Consider the following 18,948-nt stretch of genomic DNA (forward strand, 5'->3'; position numbering starts at 1 on the left):
TGCACTGGTATTAAATTGCATAATAGTTTAATAGGTAAATAATTTATCAGACAGAAATTTAACAAACGCACAGTTAGGCTTTTATTTGCGCACATAACTTGAATCTATCGGGGCTGTTTTCGAGACACTTTCGAAACAGTCAGAGTAAAGCCTCAGTGCTTCATGAGTTCTCAAACTCTGGAAATTTGATAATACCTAGAATATCAAAATAAACTGAGGGCAGCAGATAATTTTCCTATTTGCCGCCTAAACTCTTGAATAACCTACCTAACATTGTTCGGGAGGCAGACACACTCTTGCAGTTTAAATCTAGATTAAAGTCCCATCTCTTTAACCTGGCTTAAACATAACATACTAATATGTTTCTAATATCCAAAACTGTTAAAGGATTTTTAGGCTGCATTTGACAATTAGATGAGTCCAAGATACAGATCCCCTGTAAAGACCTTGTCTCAGATGACCACCAGGACAAGACCACAGGAAACAGATGATTCTTCTGCACAATCTGACTTTGTTGCAGCCTGGAATTGAACAACTGGTTTCGTCTGGTCAGATGAGAACTGGCCCCCAACTGAGCCTGGTTTCTCCCAAGGTTTTTTTCTCCATTCTGTCACCGATGGAGTTTCGGTTCCTTGCCGCTGTCGCCTCTGGCTTGGTTAGTTGAGGACACTTTGTGCACTTCAAATGATAGCACAGATACTATTTTAAATAAACTGAGATGATGACAACACTGAATTCAATGATGAACCGCCTTTAATTGTCATTTTCCATTATTGACACACAGTAGCTTTGACTCAATCTGTTTTATTAAAAGCACTATATAAATAAAGGTGACTTGTCTTGACAAAAGTCTGTATATTTTTTTATTTTTACAAAGGTCCTTGAGACTATGTAGTATGGCGCTAATAATATTGTGAGAAGAAACCAAAAATGCGAAATGAAAGTGCAAAGTGCATTTCACCACGAAAGAATCACTAAACAGCTGCTACTTCTTGTATAATAAATTTATTATAATTTTTTTATTTTATATATATATATATACTCTGCTTTCTTTTTCCCATACTTTTCCAGAACTGGAAATTACTTTATTCAAATTCCATATTTTTCCAAAACCTGTAGGAACCATGTATAATATCTACATAACATTCTGTACTAAAAGTACCACAACAGAACCACAGTTCTGTAAATGCACTTAAAAATTATTATTATTTTTTTTAAATAGCATAGAGGCATTCTGTCAGAATCTCTCCCTCACACAAAATATTTTTCTGTAAAGCTGCTTAGAAACTATGCGTATTGTGAAGAGTACTAAAAAATGCATTTGACATTTGAGTGTTCTCCAATACAAAAATACTAGTCCAACATTCTTATAATACTAAATGTGTTCCTCTGGTGAAGGAATGCAACCTGCCGGCAAGACAAAATAATCACGCAGAAGATTTCGTTGCACTTCTGCCATAGCTAATGCATTGTGTTCCTCTGTTTGCTCAAGCAGCTGACAAGTCCCGTGCCCTGGATTCCTCCAGGTTCCTTCAGCTGTGCTGTGGTCCCCATTCTTCAAATCTGCAAATGCTGGACGTGTATATGCCTCAGACCTGCGCTCGCAGAGGAAGTTATGGATGCATAGAGAGGCCATAGTGATCTTCTCCACTTTGTCAGGCTCCAAGAATATGGTGTTCCTGAAAACCCTTAACCTGCTTGCTAGAATGCTGAATGCATTTTCTGCAACTCTGCGTGCCCTTGAAAGACGATAGTTTAGTACGCCCTGACTGTGGTCCATCTCTTGATTTGGATATGGCGTCATGAGATCAGGCCTTAAAGGATGCGTCTCATCACCCACAAACATGTACGGCATTGTTATGTCACTGTTGGGCAATGGTTCAGGTGGAGGAAAATTCAGCAGACCCTGATCCATCGCTTTACACAAGTCCGAGTGAGCGAACAGTCCAGCATCAGAGACCTTCTCTTGGGTTTCCAAACTGGCATAAATGAACTTGTGGTTTGCATCCAAAGCAGCCATTATTGTCACATATACCCTGCCCTTGTTGTTATTGTCAAGGCAGCCACTTTTTACTGGAGGCTGTATATAAATCTGTTTTCCTCCAAGTGCACCTAGGCAATGTGGAAATTGCCATTTCGATTCAAAGTCCTGGGCTATTTCCCGCCATTCTGTCTCTGTTGACGGGGTCTAGCAAAAGAAAAGAAAAACTGTTAAGAAAGATTTGTACACTGATTCTTATATTTTTCTCACACATGATAAAAAAGTAAGTACTGTGAATATGAATTCATGATTTGACACTTATGACTTGTCACTTTATGACTAGACTTGTATTACAAAATAATCACAGACAAATGAAAGCAGAACCCTATCACAATTAAATATAGGTTTTAGATATATCGCTTAACAGAGCATTTCATGTTTGTGTCTAGTATTGGAAATCAACAGTAAAAGACACATTCAGATGTTTAACTGAAACACGGTGACCAGGACAGAACATGTTCAGTTCACTTGTGTTTGCTGTGGCCACAACAAATTAACTTGACCATTTTTACATAACATTTTATTATGAATAAAGAATAACAAAGCCAGTTAAGACATGGCTATATTATAGTATGCACAATGTATAGATACCTTTTGTCTTTGACAGAATTATGAAGTATGAAATGTGTTATTAATATATGAAAAACAATTCATATGAAAAATATTTTTATTCACGCCATCCCAAAATCTCTTAAAACTTTTTCTTTTTGTGGTTTAATATTTCTGTATAATATATTTAGTTATATTTTTATTTTATTTCCCCCTTAGGTTCATGCTTCTCTTCACCCATGCAGTCGATGTTGTGCATTAGCTATTTTAAATACTGTAAATATCTGACCATCTTGCCACAAAAAGAGTTACTTTTATATGACTAAGTTAATCATTTACATGAGTAAACTTCACTTTACAGTAACTTAACATTTATTTCAGGCTATAATGGTCCATTTCAAACTAACTTCATTTCTAACTTCATTTGAATGCTGTCTACACATTTGCATCTGCAATATAATATAGCCATATCTTAATGTCACACTGTCATCATTAATACAAAATAAAATGTTATTGAAGTGGAGACTTTGTTATCTTTTATTACAATTTCTGATAATCCCAGGTTGTTATGGTTGTTTACACATTAAAAGTTGTTTCCTCAACATATGATCTTGAGGCCATGACTTCTCATTGCATGGTCACGAATCACCATACATTATCACGTCCTAACAAGTTCAATGGAACTCATCTCACTGAAAAGAGCTTACCTTCAGGAAGTCTGTTTTCATAAGCTGGTATAGAGCACCACAGGTCTCCATAACTATCTTTGAAATAGTGCTGGCCCCAATCCTGTACAGTGCACTGAGGGAACTGAATGTTTTGCCTGCATGAGAGATAAATTACAAAGTGCACACTAACAGACTCTTAAAATGGAAAATAGTTAAATCGGTAGCTATGCTGATATCCCCCTGGCAGACCCACCTGTTGCCAAAAACCGCAAGGTCACAGATAGGCGATCTCTTGAAGATATCGCCCGTCTCATTTTTGTGTGCTGCTTTGTAATGAGGGGTCCGACCATCTGCAGCAGAAACTCAAACTCCTCTGCTGTCATCCTCAGCAGCTCCCCAAACCCATCCTCATCGGTCATCTATCAGAGATGCAGACAGGTTTAGGGGGGTGAGAAGAACATCGCACGGATCAGGGACATGCTCCACATGGAATTTATTTTAAAATATATTTGCTTTACATGTTCATTTATAGTAACTTTAAGACAGGGGTGCCCAACCCTGTTCCTGGAGATCTAGCTTCCTGCAGAGTAGACCCTGATCAAACACACCTGAACCATCTGAAGGAGCACATGATAATTACAGACATGTGTTTGATCAGGGCTGCAGCAAATATATCAAAAAAATTGACATATATATATATATATATATATATACACACACACACACACACACACACAACTACAAATTCAGCTTTAATCAATATTTAATTCACTATTTTTAAATGTGTTTATACATATTATATATATACACAACTTTGCTACCTCGAAATGCTTCCTCAGATCTGATAGCAAACTTTTGATGCCAGAAATGTACCTGGTTAAAGTTATAACTGAAGCTGAATGTGTGTGCTTGATGTGTGAAAACAAACCTCATTGGTTCTTTCACATCAAAAGCACTTTTGAGTTTCTGTTTTCCATATTTAATGTGCATAAGATTTAAAAAAAAAAAAAAAAAAAAGTACTTCTTAAAAAGTACCGTTTTCTTTCTTCAGAAATGAAATCAAGTAAAAGTAATACTTTTTTACATTTGACATGAATAAAGTACAAATACCTCAAAAATAATACTTAAGTACAGTAATCCAATATAATTATTCAAGTATTTTACACCCCTGCAAATAACAAACATCTCAAAACAGTAGGCTAGTATTATAACAAAATTATCGCTTTACAAAAACACACTAAAATAAAACAATAAATATGATAAATAAAACAACAAATGTGTTATTTTCTAACCGTATTTTAGATTTTCACAACTGTGTGTACATACCTACAACCTTTCAAATGTTATGTTTACAAACATGTTTCTGGAAATTGATTTTTTTTCTATCCCTAGAAAAGTTAATATTTTGCATTTTAGGCTCATGCTGACTACAAGCATGTGATTTCTGCAAAAGTAATTGTGCAAGTGTAACATATATATATATATACATATACATATACATATATACATATATATATACATATATACATACATATATACATACATATATACATACATATATACATACATATATACATACATACATATATACATACATATATATACATACATATATATACATACATATATATACATACATATATATACATACATACATACATACACATACATACATACACATACATACATATACATACATACATATTCATACATACACATACATACATACATATACATATATATATATATATATATATATATATAACGCGGTCTCTTTTGATAACTGGTGATTTCCAAGATTTTCATGGCTTGTGACCATGTAATCAGCTCGCAGCGCCCTCTGCTGCTGAAAACAATCCCAATCCAATCATATGATTTTTCCAGCGTATTTGCGGGTTGTTTTGAACGTGCTGTAAAACGGGAACATATCTCGGGGACAGGACGCTAAAAACCGGGACCGTCCCCGGAAAACGGAGACGTCTGGTCACCCTACTGAAAGGTGAGGAGTTGGCATTCATAATCTATAGTACGACAAGCACAAACAAAGTTTCCACCTGAATAATTTACACACAGAGATTGGCTTTTCAATTATTCGAAGCAAAAACAAAGCAGGCGAGTTTCGAGCCGCAGCAGGAAGCTCGCATCCACTGCAAAATGATTTATTTACCTCCAACTCTCTCTGCAGAACAGACAGCCCAGGCTGCTCGCGACGTCCCGGACATTCTCTCTTCCATATTCGCTTCTTTTTATTTTTCTGTTTCTGTTTCTGTTTATCGCTGCAAATCAACGCGCACACAACTCGAAAAGCAAGCTGCTTGTTCAACACCGCGTCAGGGTTCATTGTTTTCAAGAACTCTTCTTCTGGTGTTGACAAACCAATGTCTTCTTCTTCTTTTGATGTTTTATGTCGGTCGGCAAACCAGCTTTTGGTGCATATTCCGCCACCTACTGGGATGGAGTTTGAGAGGGATGATATCAAGGGAAATGCTAAAAAATATATATTTTTTAATTATATTTTATAAATTATATATATTCTACCTATATCTTATTATATAGGCTACATTTGTTCTTTTCAGATAATTAATAAGAGCTTTATAACCTTTATGACAACTGTTTAATATATTCTGTAATGTCATATTAATGCCAGCAGATTTCAGTTCCTCTTTTAACTGTATTCTTTCCCTTTCATATGCCCTACAATTAATCAGCACATGCTCTACAGTTTCTGGAAGTCCACAATGATTGTGTTGACCAGATTCATGTCTTCCTATCATCTGGAGTGATTTATTAAGAGCACAGTGTCCAAGTCTCAATCGAGATATCTATTACCATAAGCAGTTCTGACATGGCCTACTTGTTTATATATATATATATATATATATATATATATATATATATATATATATATATATATATATATATATATAATATAATGTCACCCTTTATTACCCTTATCCCATCTCTCATGCCATATATTTCTGACAGCTATTTTAGTTTAACATTTAATTTCTGATTTACTCAAGGGTACATGTGTCAGTCTTTGTGTGCTTAAGAGCCTGTTTCACTATCTTGTCTACCTCCTCATTTCCTTCCACTCCAACACGAGCAGACACCCACAAAAACTCGACTATAATTCTGCCATATTTGGTACAAACTTTGCAGTACTTCTAATAAAATTTCTTGTCTGGATTCCACTAAGTATACTTGTGAGTGCAGAATATGAATCTGAACAGATTACCACTGCTGTTGGTTGGATTTCTTCCACCCACTGTAAAGCGATCTGAATAGCGATCATCTCTGTTGCATATACTGATATATTATTAGCAGTTCTTTTTGCAGATTTATATTTAAAGTGAGGAATATACATGGCAGCACTTGTACGCTCAGTTTCTGGGTCTTTAGAACCATCTGTATAAATTTGTAAAAACTGAAAGTAACAACTATCTAAATGCTGCTGCACTATTGTCTCTTTTGGAACATTTTCTGGTTTTCTTATATTAAATTCAATATTTGCAAATCAACTGTTGGCATAGAGAAAAGCCAAGGTGGATATACTGGCAGAGTCAGCATGGGACTAACATCGATATTACTGATACCTATTTGCAGTTTGCCTACTGTCCAGCCAAAGGTATAAAGATATGTCTGCTCATACTCCCAGCAGCTTAACAGCCCTTCCTTCCACATCATGTCATACGCTTTCTCAATGTCAAAAAAAAAACCCTCCTATAACCGCTTCTTTTTTTAGGAGAGCTGTTCTTATTTCTTTCCCCGAGGATACATACATTTAAAGCTGCAGTCGGTAACCTTTGACACTCTAGCGGTTAATAAACAGAACTGCTTGCGTCTTGCGGAAGAACATCGTAGCCGGAACTACTTCTCTCTGTTAATGTCTATGAAGAATCACAAAGGTACTGGGTTACTCCGCCGTGGTACCCCCGAAGCAATCTAAAATAGTCCGAATATAAACACTTATTATAGGTGCACCCTAGTGATTCAGGACAAGCTAAAAACACGGTTTGGAAAATGGATTCATGGTGTACTCGCTTATTATATAAATTTTTCTACATTTTGAACACAAACAAAGTTACGGACCGCAGCTCTGATTGGTTGTTTTCTTACCGGGAGCGGTCAGTAACTGCAAATGGCTATAGGACCACTGGGAGGAGCCAGAGGAGCTTGATTTTTTTTACAGATTATCTGTCTCATATTCTACTGTCAGGACATAATGACAGGTTTAACAAATATGTAAAAAAAATATATTTTTACAAAAGTTACCTACTGCAGCTTTAAAGGGAAGTTTTTGTAGAAAGTTTGACTCCTCACCCTAAGGTTGTGGGTTTGAGTCTTGGGCCGGCAATACCACGACTTGGCAAGGCACTGAACCACACCATACAGGAACGCAACAATCCAGTGTTAGAGGGGTATGCAGCAAAACATTTTGCCCCCCCCCCCCCCACTTCAAAATAAATAATTGCGCCTGACATCATCATGTATGGGCTTTTAAATAATAAATGTTTATTTTAAAGTATAACAAACAGCCACTGTAAGCCTACCATAATTATATGGTATATATGTACAAACACACACACACACACACACACATATATAAATACAATACAGACCAAAAGTTTGGAAACATTACTATTTTTAATGTTTTTGAAAGAATTTTCTTCTGCTCATCAAGCCTGCATTTATTTGATCAAAAATACAGAAAAAAACAGTAATATTGTGAAATATTATTACAACTTAAAATAATAGTTTTCTATTTGAATATACTTAAAAAAATATATATATTCCTGTGATGCAAAGCTGAATTTTCAGCATCATCATTCCAGCCTTCAGTGTCACATGTAACATCCAGTCTATCACATGATCATTTAGAAATCATTCTAATATTCTGATTTATTATGAGTGTTGCAAAAAGTTCTTCTGTCTAATATATTTGATGAATAAAAGGTTAAAAATAACTGCATTTATTCAACAACAACAAAAAATTCTAATAATATATTTTATTTACTATCACTTTTTTCATCAATTTAACACATCGTTGCTCAATAAAAGTTTTGATTTTAATTTTAAAAAAAGAAAGAAAAAAATTACTGACCCCAAATTTGTGACCAGTAGTGTATATTGTTATTACAAAATATTTATATTATAAAAACATAGCTTCTTTTTTTTTTTTACTTTTTATTCATCAAAGTATCCTAAAAAGTATCACATGTTCTGAAAAAAATATTAAGCAGCAGAACTGTTTCCAACTTTGATAATGAATCATCATATTAGAATGATTTCTAAAGGATCATGTGATAATGATCCTAAAATATCAGCTTTGCATCACATAAATAAATGATAATTTAAAATATAATCAATTAAAAAATATATCACAATATTAAATTTTTTCTGTATTTTTGATCAAATAAATGCAGGCTTGATGAGTGTAATGATTTGACGACCAGTGAAAACACAGGGAGACGAGATCCAATTGCAGGTATGTTTATTGGGATAATCCAAATTCGTCGTCAGACAAGCCAGGGTCAAAACCAGAAATGCAGTCCAAACAAACAAAATAACAAAACAAGGAAGGGAACAGGAAAGGGAAGGAAACAGAACGGGAACTCAGAATGTGAGAATGGAGGAATCTCGGGGAACGAGAAGACTGACACATCGAAGGGTAAGGACTCCATACAAACAACAGGGAAAGACAGGTATTTATAAGGAGACTAATGACAATAGATTTCCTGCACCTGGTGAAATTAACTGGAGTGCAATTACTGTGAAGACAGGACCAGACTAGAGGAATTTTAGTGCCTATGGTGAAGTACCTAAGGAGAAGTGAGCTCACTAGTGGACACCCAGGGAAACAGAGACTGACAGCGTGACATTACCCCCTCCTCCACGGAGCAGCTGCCACATGCTCCACCCGAAACTTAAGGGAAAACCAACAGACAAAGAAACTAGGAGGGAGGTGGAGCGGTAGAGGACTAGGGGAAGGGACGGAGGGGCCAGATAACATGGTACACAGAGACAGGAGGACCAGGTAGAATGGGGAAACAGAGACAAGACAACCAGGTAAAATGGGGAAACAGAGACAAAACAACCATGTAAAATGGGGAGACAGAGACAAGAGAAGTGCAACACAAAACAAGGAGTCCAGGAGGGTGGTGGACCAGCAGAGGATAAGGGGGAGGGATGGAGGGCCAGGTCCTAGAGGGAAAAGGAATGACAGACACAGACTAGAAACCCAGGAGGGAGGTGGACCAGCGGAGGATAAGGGAGAGGGACGGAGGACCAGGTCCAAAGGAGGAAACCGATAGAAAAAAATGAAAGAAAACAAAAACACAAAAACATAAGTCCATGAAGGACATCACGTGATGCCCACCAGGGCGGAGCAGAAGACCACCACAACCGTGTTTATACTGGATTCCAGAGGATCGGTGCTGACTTGACTCATGAAGATTATTGGTGACTTGCATTTGTTCATGAAGATCCCTGGTGACTTGACTTTGTCCTTGAAGATCACCGGTGACTTGACTTGACTCTGAAACGTCAACGGTGACTAGCCTTGTCTCTGGAAAGTCTATTGTGACTAGTCCTGACTCTGGAAGGTCAAAGGTGACTAACCCTGACTCTGGAGGGTCAACCAGAACCTGACTCAACTCTGAAAATTCAATGGTCACCTGACTCGACTCTGAAAGGTCAAAAGGAATCTGACTTGACTCTGGGGAATCAACTGGAACGTGACTCGACTCTGGAAGGTCAACAGGAACTAGCCCTGACTCTGGAGGGTCAACGGTTACTAACCCTGACTCTGGAAGGTCGACGGTGACTAACCCTGACTCTGGAAGGTCGACGGTGACTAACCCTGATTCTGGAGGGTCCATGAGCACCTGACTCGACTTTGGAGGATCCACGAGCACCTGACATGACTCTGGAGGGTCAACCGGATCCTGACTCAACTCTGGAAAGTCAATGGGCACCTGACTCACCTCTGGAAGGTCAACAGGAATCTGACTTGATTCTGGGGAATCAACTGGAACGTGACTCGACTCTGGAAGGTCAACAGGAACTATCCCTGTCTCTTGGAGGTCAACGGTGACTAACCCTGACTCTGGAAGGTTGACTGTGACTAACCCTGACTCTGAAGGTTCCACGAGCACCTGACTCGACTCTGGAAGGTCAACAGTAACTAACCCTGACTCTGGCAGGTCGACGGTGACTAACCCTGACTCTGAAGGGTCCATGAACACCTGACTCAACTCTGGAGGGTCAACCGGAACCTGACTCAACTCTGGAAAGTCAACGAGCACCTGACTCGACTCTTGAAGGTCAACAGGAATCTGACTTAACTCTGGAGGGTCAACGGGAATATGACTCGACTCTGGAAGGTCAATCGGAACCTGACTCAACTCCGGAGGGTAAACGGGAACCTGACTCAACTCAGGAAAACCCACTGTAACTGCCATCCTCTGCAGTGGCTCCGGGCTGACGGCCATGTTGCGCAGCGGCGCTGGGTTGGTGGCCATCTTATACTGTGGTGCTGGCTCAGCAGACGTGACGTGAACAGTTTTGGGAATCTCTAGGATCTTTAACAGCATGGTGAAATAATCCAAAGACGTCTCTGCGGCCTTCTTGGGCGTTGGCGCTGGACTGGTGCCCACTTTGTGCTGTGGCGCTGTGCTGGGGTCCATCCTGCCTCGTGGCACTGGTTTGGTGGCCATCTTGTGCTGTGGCGCTGGGCTGGCGGCCATCTTGTGCTGTGGTGTGGGGCTGGCTTCCATCTTGCCTCGTGGTGCTGGGTTGGTGGCCATGTGGCCTCGTGGCGCTGAGCTGGCAGCCATCTTGTGCTGTGGTGTGGGGCTGGCTTCCATCTTGCCTTGTGGTGCGGGGTTGGTGGCCATGCTGTGTAGCAGCACTGGGTTGGCGGCCATCTTACACAGCGGCGCTGGCTCAGCTGATTTGCGCCTCCTCTCCCCTCTCTGTCCACAATGGGGAAACGGCTGCTCCCATCCGAACCCCGGGTCAACGGGAGGGCACAGTGGAGATTGCTGCCGGACCTCCTCTCGACTACTCTCTCCTGAGCGACCTCCCCTGGTTCCACGGAACACTACCAGGCGGGTACCCTCAAACCCATTCCTCACCCGCTCGGTGACTGGGAAGGAACTATGGTTAGACATACCGCTGGATCCTCTTGGATGGAGTCCTTCTGTAACGATTCGACGACCAGTGAAAACACAGGGAGACAAGAGATCCAATCGCAGGTATGTTTATTGGGATAATCCAAATTCGTCGTCAGACAAGCCAGGGTCAAAACCAGAAATGCAGTCCAAACAAACAAAATAACAAAACAAGGAAGGGATCAGGAAAGGGAAGGAAATGGAACGTGAACTCGTTGGTGGACACCCAGGGAAACAGAAACTGACAGCGTGACAATGAGCAGAAGAAACTTCTTTCAAAAACATTAAAAATAGTAATATTTCCAAACTTTTGGTCTGTACTGTATATATATATATATATATATATATATATATATATATATATATATATTATTATTATTATTGTTATTATTATTATTGGGGTGGCACAGTTCAAATTTTCACAGTTCGGTTTGTTTTACGGTTCAAGAGTCACATTTCGGTACATTTCGGTATGTGCTGCGGTATCTAACTACGAGCTACAGCAAAAATAAGTACAATAGAGTAAACTAAAACTAATACTAAAAATAGTATTAGTTTTTAGGTACAGAAATGTTATAAAGTAATCAAAAGTAAAACAGCATCGCATATTTGACTATAAATTAAAGATTGTTCTTTATTAAAGTTACAAAAGCTTTTTTTTTTTTTTTTTTTATATATTTTTTTAGATATTATTTTTATTAAACATTTTAATTATTACAAACAAAAACATATTCATGAAAATGTGGACAATTTACATACAGCATTTCATCATATGATTGTACCTACTTTTTATCCAGTTTTTTTTATGACCGCTTAACCTTTAGACACTTAAAAATATTCTCCCATTTTTTAAACAGGTGCGATTTACCATTGCGACAATACCTCAATCTTTCTAGAGTTACAACTTTAGATATCATAAATTTCCACATCTGAGTAGAGGGGGCATCACTAACAACCCATTTGACTCAAGAGAGAGAGAGAGAGAGCCGCAAGTCTTGGACAGCGACACTGAACCGAGCTCTCGTCTGCTAAGTTCTCCTCGAAGCCCCTCTTGCACCTGAGCGAACAAATACAAATCGCAGTTTGAACAATAAAAAGATGTGAAAGAGCCCAATTCAGCACCCGCTGTCAGGGCCTTCGCAAGTGGGGTGAAAGGTGGTGACGATTATAGAGGCCCACAGCCAAGGGGAGGCCCCCGGGGATCTCAACCGTCTGGCTGAGGCTAGACTAAAAAGACGATCAGGACAGTTGACAGGCCACTGCTGCATGTCGTCACGAATGCTTATAATTTTTATGTTTTTTTTAAGCCTGACCACTTTCCAACTTAAACATTCAAAAGAGTTTAAACCATTCAAACACAAGATGCGGAAAATATCAACTCGCGCGCTGTGTTAGGTGCGCACGTATGGAGTCAATTTAACTCCGTATATATATGAAAAAAAATATGTTTTGCAAAAGAAAATAAAGTTTTGCAAACGAAAATTAAAGTATTGAGGAAAATAAATGTGCTTTTTGCAAACAAATATTAAGAATTGCAAAACAGAAGCACACAGAAGCATTCTTTGCTCACATTAGTTCAGAGTTACTGCTAGTTTTAATGTAAAATAATGTAATTCACTTCATAAACCAAAACTTCATCATTATCACATTGTGACGAGTGGGGCGGGACCTAGAGACTTGGGAACAAGGAGTGAGGCCAGGTTTAGTGATTTGAAATGAGCTACACCTGCGACCCACCACCTGTCTCGAGTCCCACCCCCAGGTTCCCGCAGGTCCCCGTGAGCGGTCCCCCCCGGAGGGAAGGGGGGGGTGGAGCGCAGTCTCGGCAGTACACCCCGGCCTGCGAGGGGCGATGGGGGTATGTGGCCAGTGGGGCGGGGCCGAGAGGCGTGGGAACGAGGAGTGAGGCCAGGTGTAGTGATTGAAGATGAGCTGCACCTGCGCCCCACCGCCGGTATCGAGTCCCACGTAGGAGATGGAAGGATATAAAACTGGAGCGACTATAGTGAAGGACGAGAGAGGACCAGGCCTGGGCCATATTTTATGTTTTGGTTTTTATTTGCGTGCACCAGTCATCCGCGAGGGGCTGGTGCGCTGTTTTGTGTTTATTTTGAATATTAAAATGATGTTTGATTGTGCGCCGGTTCCCGCCTCTTTCTTCCCGATGAGTATGGAGATTTTATCATTACACACATTATCACACATCATTAAAGAGGTTTACGACTCAAGTTTCATATCGATCGCAAATTAGTTTTTCATTTACATAACTACTGGCATAAATTAATAAATGATATTCATGGAATGATATTCATATATATATATTTTAACTCAAGTTTTTTTGTTTTAGTTTTTTCATGGCCATGAGATATTAATTCTTAAGAACGTGATAATTTCGTGGCCACGAGTTCAATGAATAAACAAACCAGGGTGACCAGAGCAACCTGAGATTATCAGAGATTGATAAAATATTTTTTTATCCATCCCACAGTCTGTTGATCATGTCTTTTTATGCAATATATGTTCATATAAGGCTATTATTATTTTTACCATTACCGTATTTTTCGGACTATAAGTCGCACCTAAGTATAAGTCGCATCAGTCAAAAAATAAGTCATGACAAGGAAAAAAGCATAAGTCGCACTGGACTATAAATCACATTTATTTAGAACCAAGAACCAAGAGAAAACATTAACGTCTACAGCCGCGATAGGGCGCTCTATGCTCCTCAGTGCTCCTGTAGGCTAAAATGTTCTCTTGGTTCATGTCAAATTAATTTTGATAAATAAGTCACACCTGACTATAAGTCGCAGGACCAGCCAAACTATGAAAAAAGTGACTAATAGTGACTTATAGTCCGGAAAATATGGTATATATAATGTATCCAAGTGGATGCTGCACACTGCTGGTGGTTGAGGAGAGACCCCTCACATGATTGTACAGCACTTTGGGTGGACAACAATACACAATAAAGCACTATATAAATGCATCATTAATTTATTCATTCATATAGGCTAACCGTATATAATTGCTAAAATGCTTATTTTCCCCTTTCAATTTGTGTATTGCTTACCTAATTAACGTTCTGTGATTTCATTTACAAATGAAACTAGCAAATTATTAATTTATAATTCTACTATTTATTATTGTAGGGTTAGGATAATTATATAGTTATTGTTAAATTCATCCTCTAAACTTTGACCTCAGCATGTTTTGCTTACGTGTTATTTTTTCCTGAATTGCTAATGCAGCCTTTTCACTCCTCAGACTGAACAAAATTAAGCATTGCTTGGTAATTGTTCAACAAAGTATTGATAGTTTTGCAAATATTGTCATACTAACAGTTTTGGTTGATTGTAATCCATGACATATCTTTCTATCAAAGTTATCTGACATTATCAAGATGAATTTGTTCTGACAGTTCAACTCTGAGGTCTTGTCATATTTTATTACCATTTTATGTCTGAATACATTTTGGTTTTACTGTTAATTTAATTTTTAAAGTGAAGACTATGCAGTTCTATTTTATATATAATTATTTGTTTTCTGTACCTGAAAACCTACAAACATAAACAACTTAAACATTGTGCAATTAGCACAAATAAATAAATAGAATGAACATATAAATTAAACAATTTCAAACAGGGCCCACTGGTACAACCTGCACCTGGGCCCCGCAAACCCCAGCTACGGCCCTGACTACCCCATAATGTATTGTGTAAATTAAAATCCTGACCAAACTTCTACTATCACTGATCCAAATTTTTCCTTCACATTCATTTTTTTATAGGATAGTTTGTAATGAATGTTACTACTACACCACCATTTTCAGCTTCCCTGTTCCTTCTTAATGCAGTGTATCCTTGGAAAACAAATTTCAAGTGTGGTTTGATCCAAGTTTCTTGAATACTGTCACAATCATCAGCTCGAGTGCCCATGAACATCAGTAGAGGGCACTCCACTCAGGACTCACTCAAGACCCATCATGAACTCCATTTCCCACAAGGCCTCATGCCTGGGACTGATTGCACTCACACCTGCACCTCATTTCAGCTAATAAACACACACACTCATAAGCAGCACACTCATTCCACCACATTGCGAAGTCTTGTTTAGCCTGTCTGACATTTCCAAGTGTTTTCCTTGTGTTTGTTCCTTCCGTACCTGACCTTTGGATTGTTTATACCGACTCTGATTCTCTGCTGCCTGCTACGACATCTGCTTGTTTCTGTTATTGATTCTGGTTATCCCTGACATACCTGACACCGTTACTGATCATTGCTTGTCTGACCATTCTCATAATAAAAGTTCTGCATATGCATCCAAAAGTCTCTGGCTCTTACAGAAGACTTCGCCAAACCAGGCTTTATTGAACACCAGGTCAGGTATGGAGCCAGCTAAAAGTTCATTTTATGTGGAGGAATTTTCACTGTTTCTGGAGTGGTCTTGATGCTAAGATAAGCTTAAATTTACCAGAAGAAAACCCTAGCTGGACTCTGGGACAGTTTATTGACTTTGTGTTGCAGTTTTGTGGCTCTCCCTTTTACAGTTGAGGAGGTCACTACTCTGAGGTGTCCAGCTCTTATCCGTTCTGTGGTCCCTGTACCTGTGCTTTATCACAAGATGGCCATTGCACAATGGCCAGCCCAGCTCCACTGCACAAGATGGCCACCAGCCCAGCGCCGCTGCACAAGATGGCAGCCGCTGCTGATCTTCCAGAGTCAGGTCAGGTCCCCGTCGACTTTCCAGAGTCAGGTCAGGTCCCCGTCGATCAGGTCCCTGTTGATTTCCCAGAGTCTAGTCAGGTCACCATTGACCAGGTCCCTGATGACTTCCCAGAGTCAGGTCAGGTCACCGTTGACCATCCAGCTTCAGGTCAGGTCACCGTTGACCGTCCAGCATCAGGTCAGGTCACCGTTGACTGTCCAGTGTCAGGTCAGGTCATGTCAGCATTGACCGTCCAGAGTCAGGTCAGGTCACCGTTGACCGTCCAGAGTAAGGTCAGGTCCCCACTAACACACAAGAGTCAAGCAAAACAACAGTTAAACTTCATGAGTCAAGTCAGGTACCCGTTGATCAGGTCCCTGTTGATTTCCCAGAGTCTAGTCAGGTCACCCTTGACCAGTTCCCTGTTGATTTCCAAGAGTCTAGTGAGGTCCCTGTTGACCATCCAGAATCAGGTCAAGTCACCGCTGGCCGTCAAGACGCAGATCAAGTCACCACTAACACCCATGAGTCAAGTAAAACCACAGTTAAACTTCATGAGTCAAGTCACTGTTTATCTTCTTGAACAAGGTCAAGTTTCCGTAGATCTTCAAGAGCAAAGTCAAGTCACCAATGATCTTCAGGAGCAAAGTCACCAGAGGGAAGTCGTGGCCTAATGGTTAGAAACTCGGATTCCCAATCGAAGGGTTGTGAGTTTGAGTCTCGGGCTGGCAGGGATTGTGGGTGGTGCATGTACAGTTCTCTTTCCACCTTCAATACCACGACTTAGGTGCCCTTGATCAAGGCATCGAACCCCCAACTGCTCCCTGGGCGCCAGCATAAATGGCTGCCCACTGCTCCGGGTGTGTGTTCACAGTGTGTGTGTGTGTGTGTTCACTGGATGGGTTAAATGCAGAGCACAAATTCTGAGTATGGGTCACCATACTTGGCTGAATGTCACTTTCACTTTCACTTTCACTTTCATTAACCTCCGTGAGTTCAAGTAAAGTCAAGTCACAGTTGATCTTCATGAACTAAGTCGAGTCAAAGTGGATCTTCATGAACCCAGTCAAGTCACCGCTGAGCTTCCAGAGCCTTGTCACGTCTCAGCCGAATTTCCAGAACTCTCGACCTATCCTGTCATGGCCATGGAGGCCATCCACCAACTCACTGTCTGCCATCTGCCCTGGCATGGCTATGTAGGCCGTTTTGGAACTCCCTAACCACCTTATCACGGCCACGGAGGCCACCATTAACCTGTTAATGTTCTCTGTTTCAGTCTTACTCTGCCCTGGTGGGCTCCAGCTCGCTCTGTCAAGTCAAGTCACCTTTATTTATATAGTACTTTAAACGAAATACATTGCGTCAAAGCAACTGAACAACAGTCATTAGCAAAACAGTGTGTCAATAATGCAAAATGACATTTAAAGGCTGTTCATAACAGTACAGACGATCAGTGCAATAAATTCCTTGATTCTTTCACCACAAAAATAACTACCATCCATTCTAACCTAACACCCAGCAATGTCATTCCATCCATCCCCTCAACCTCAGCACCAACATTCTCTCATTTCATTCTCCCCACACACAGACAGGTTGAGACTCTCATACACAGTATGAGACCCTCAACGTGCTCACTGGACCCCTTTCCCACTGCTCTGATCAAATTCACCATCACCATCATTATAGACTCTTACCTGCAATCTGGCCATTTTCCAATCTCTCTGAAAACTGCACTTATCAACCCTCGGCTTAAGAAACCCTCCCTCGATCCTGATGTTTTATCAAATTACCGGCCTATTTCTAACCTCCCATTTCTCTCCAAAGTCATTGAAAAAGTCATTGTCACCCAAATCCACAATCACCTTCACTCACACAGTCTCTATGAAAAATTCCAGTCTGGTTTCCACTCCGCCCATAGTACAGATACAGCCCTGGTCAGGGTCACAAACGATCTGCTTGTTGCCGCTGACCAGGGCTCTCCATCCCTTCTCCTGCTCTTGGACCTCTTAGCCGCCTTCGACACTGTTGACCATGCCATCCTCCTCCACTGTCTGCAACAGTTCATCGGCATTTTACACACATCATTTCAGTGGTTTCAGTCCTACCTGACTGATAGAGTTGAGTATGTGGCCCTGGGGGGAGCCAGGTCGAGGCCCCACACAGTCACATGTGGAGTGCCTCAGGGTTCGGTCCTCGGCCCCACCCTTTTCTCCATTCATATGCTTCCCCTGGGCCACATCATAAGCAGGCATGGAGTTGCCTTCCAATGCTATGCTGATGATACTCAGCTCTATGTCAGGTTGGACCCCACATCCCCTACATCATCACTCCCCACTCTAACTGCCTGCCTGGAGGAGACAAAGTCATGGATGACTGACAACTTCCTTCAGCTAAACAGCTCCAAAACTGAAGGTCTCCTCACTGGGACCCCACACCAACTCCGATCCTCCACCCTGACCATTTACTCATTTGCTGGCCATGACATTTCTCTCACATCGTCTATAACAAACCTGGGGGTTCGATTTGACCCCCACCTATCATTTAACACCCACATCTAACTTATCTGTAAGACTGCATTCTTTAATCTCCAGAACATCTCCAAACTCCGCCCCTCCCTCTCCTTTTCTGATTCAGAGAAGCTGGTTCATGCCTTTGTCTCCTCCAGGCTCGACTACTGCAATGCACTCCTCATCGGGATCCCTGGCAGGAGCCTGCAGAGACTTCAGAACTGTGCTGCCAGGGTTCTGATGAGGGTGCGTAAATCTGAGCACATCACATCCATCCTCCATAAACTTCACTGGCTTCCTGTTAG

At 40.4% G+C, this 18,948-nt stretch overlaps 1 protein-coding gene across 2 annotated transcripts; it reads right to left on the minus strand.

Moving 5' to 3' along the window:
• Positions 1-735: 735 nt before the first annotated feature.
• On the minus strand, positions 736-5,659 carry LOC127983480 (uncharacterized). Of its 2 annotated transcripts, XM_052585686.1 has the most exons (5): positions 5,426-5,659; positions 3,795-3,875; positions 3,512-3,677; positions 3,298-3,413; positions 736-2,188 (listed from the first exon to the last, which is right to left on the minus strand). In XM_052585686.1, exons 3-5 carry the CDS (start codon positions 3,675-3,677, stop codon positions 1,376-1,378), a joined length of 1,095 nt encoding a protein of 364 aa, XP_052441646.1. In that variant the 5' UTR covers positions 3,795-3,875; positions 5,426-5,659; the 3' UTR covers positions 736-1,375. The 2 variants fall into 2 exon arrangements, with proteins under 2 accessions (XP_052441646.1, XP_052441645.1); XM_052585685.1 differs by lacking the exon at positions 3,795-3,875.
• Positions 5,660-18,948: the final 13,289 nt, after the last annotated feature.

This window comes from Carassius gibelio, chromosome B20 (genome assembly GCF_023724105.1).
Source record: "Carassius gibelio isolate Cgi1373 ecotype wild population from Czech Republic chromosome B20, carGib1.2-hapl.c, whole genome shotgun sequence".
Taxonomy (NCBI): domain Eukaryota; kingdom Metazoa; phylum Chordata; class Actinopteri; order Cypriniformes; family Cyprinidae; genus Carassius; species Carassius gibelio.

Bases quoted from the DNA above. Each gene is read 5' to 3' on its own strand.
- LOC127983480 (XM_052585685.1), bottom strand. From the start codon at position 5,599: ATGAACCCTGACGCGGTGTTGAACAAGCAGCTTGCTTTTCGAGTTGTG. The intron at 3,678-5,425 runs GTAAATAAATCA...CATCTCTGATAG, and splicing joins TTCTGCAGAGAGAGTTGGAG to ATGACCGATGAGGATGGGTT. The intron at 3,414-3,511 runs GTGGGTCTGCCA...TCTCTCATGCAG, and splicing joins CTTGCGGTTTTTGGCAACAG to GCAAAACATTCAGTTCCCTC.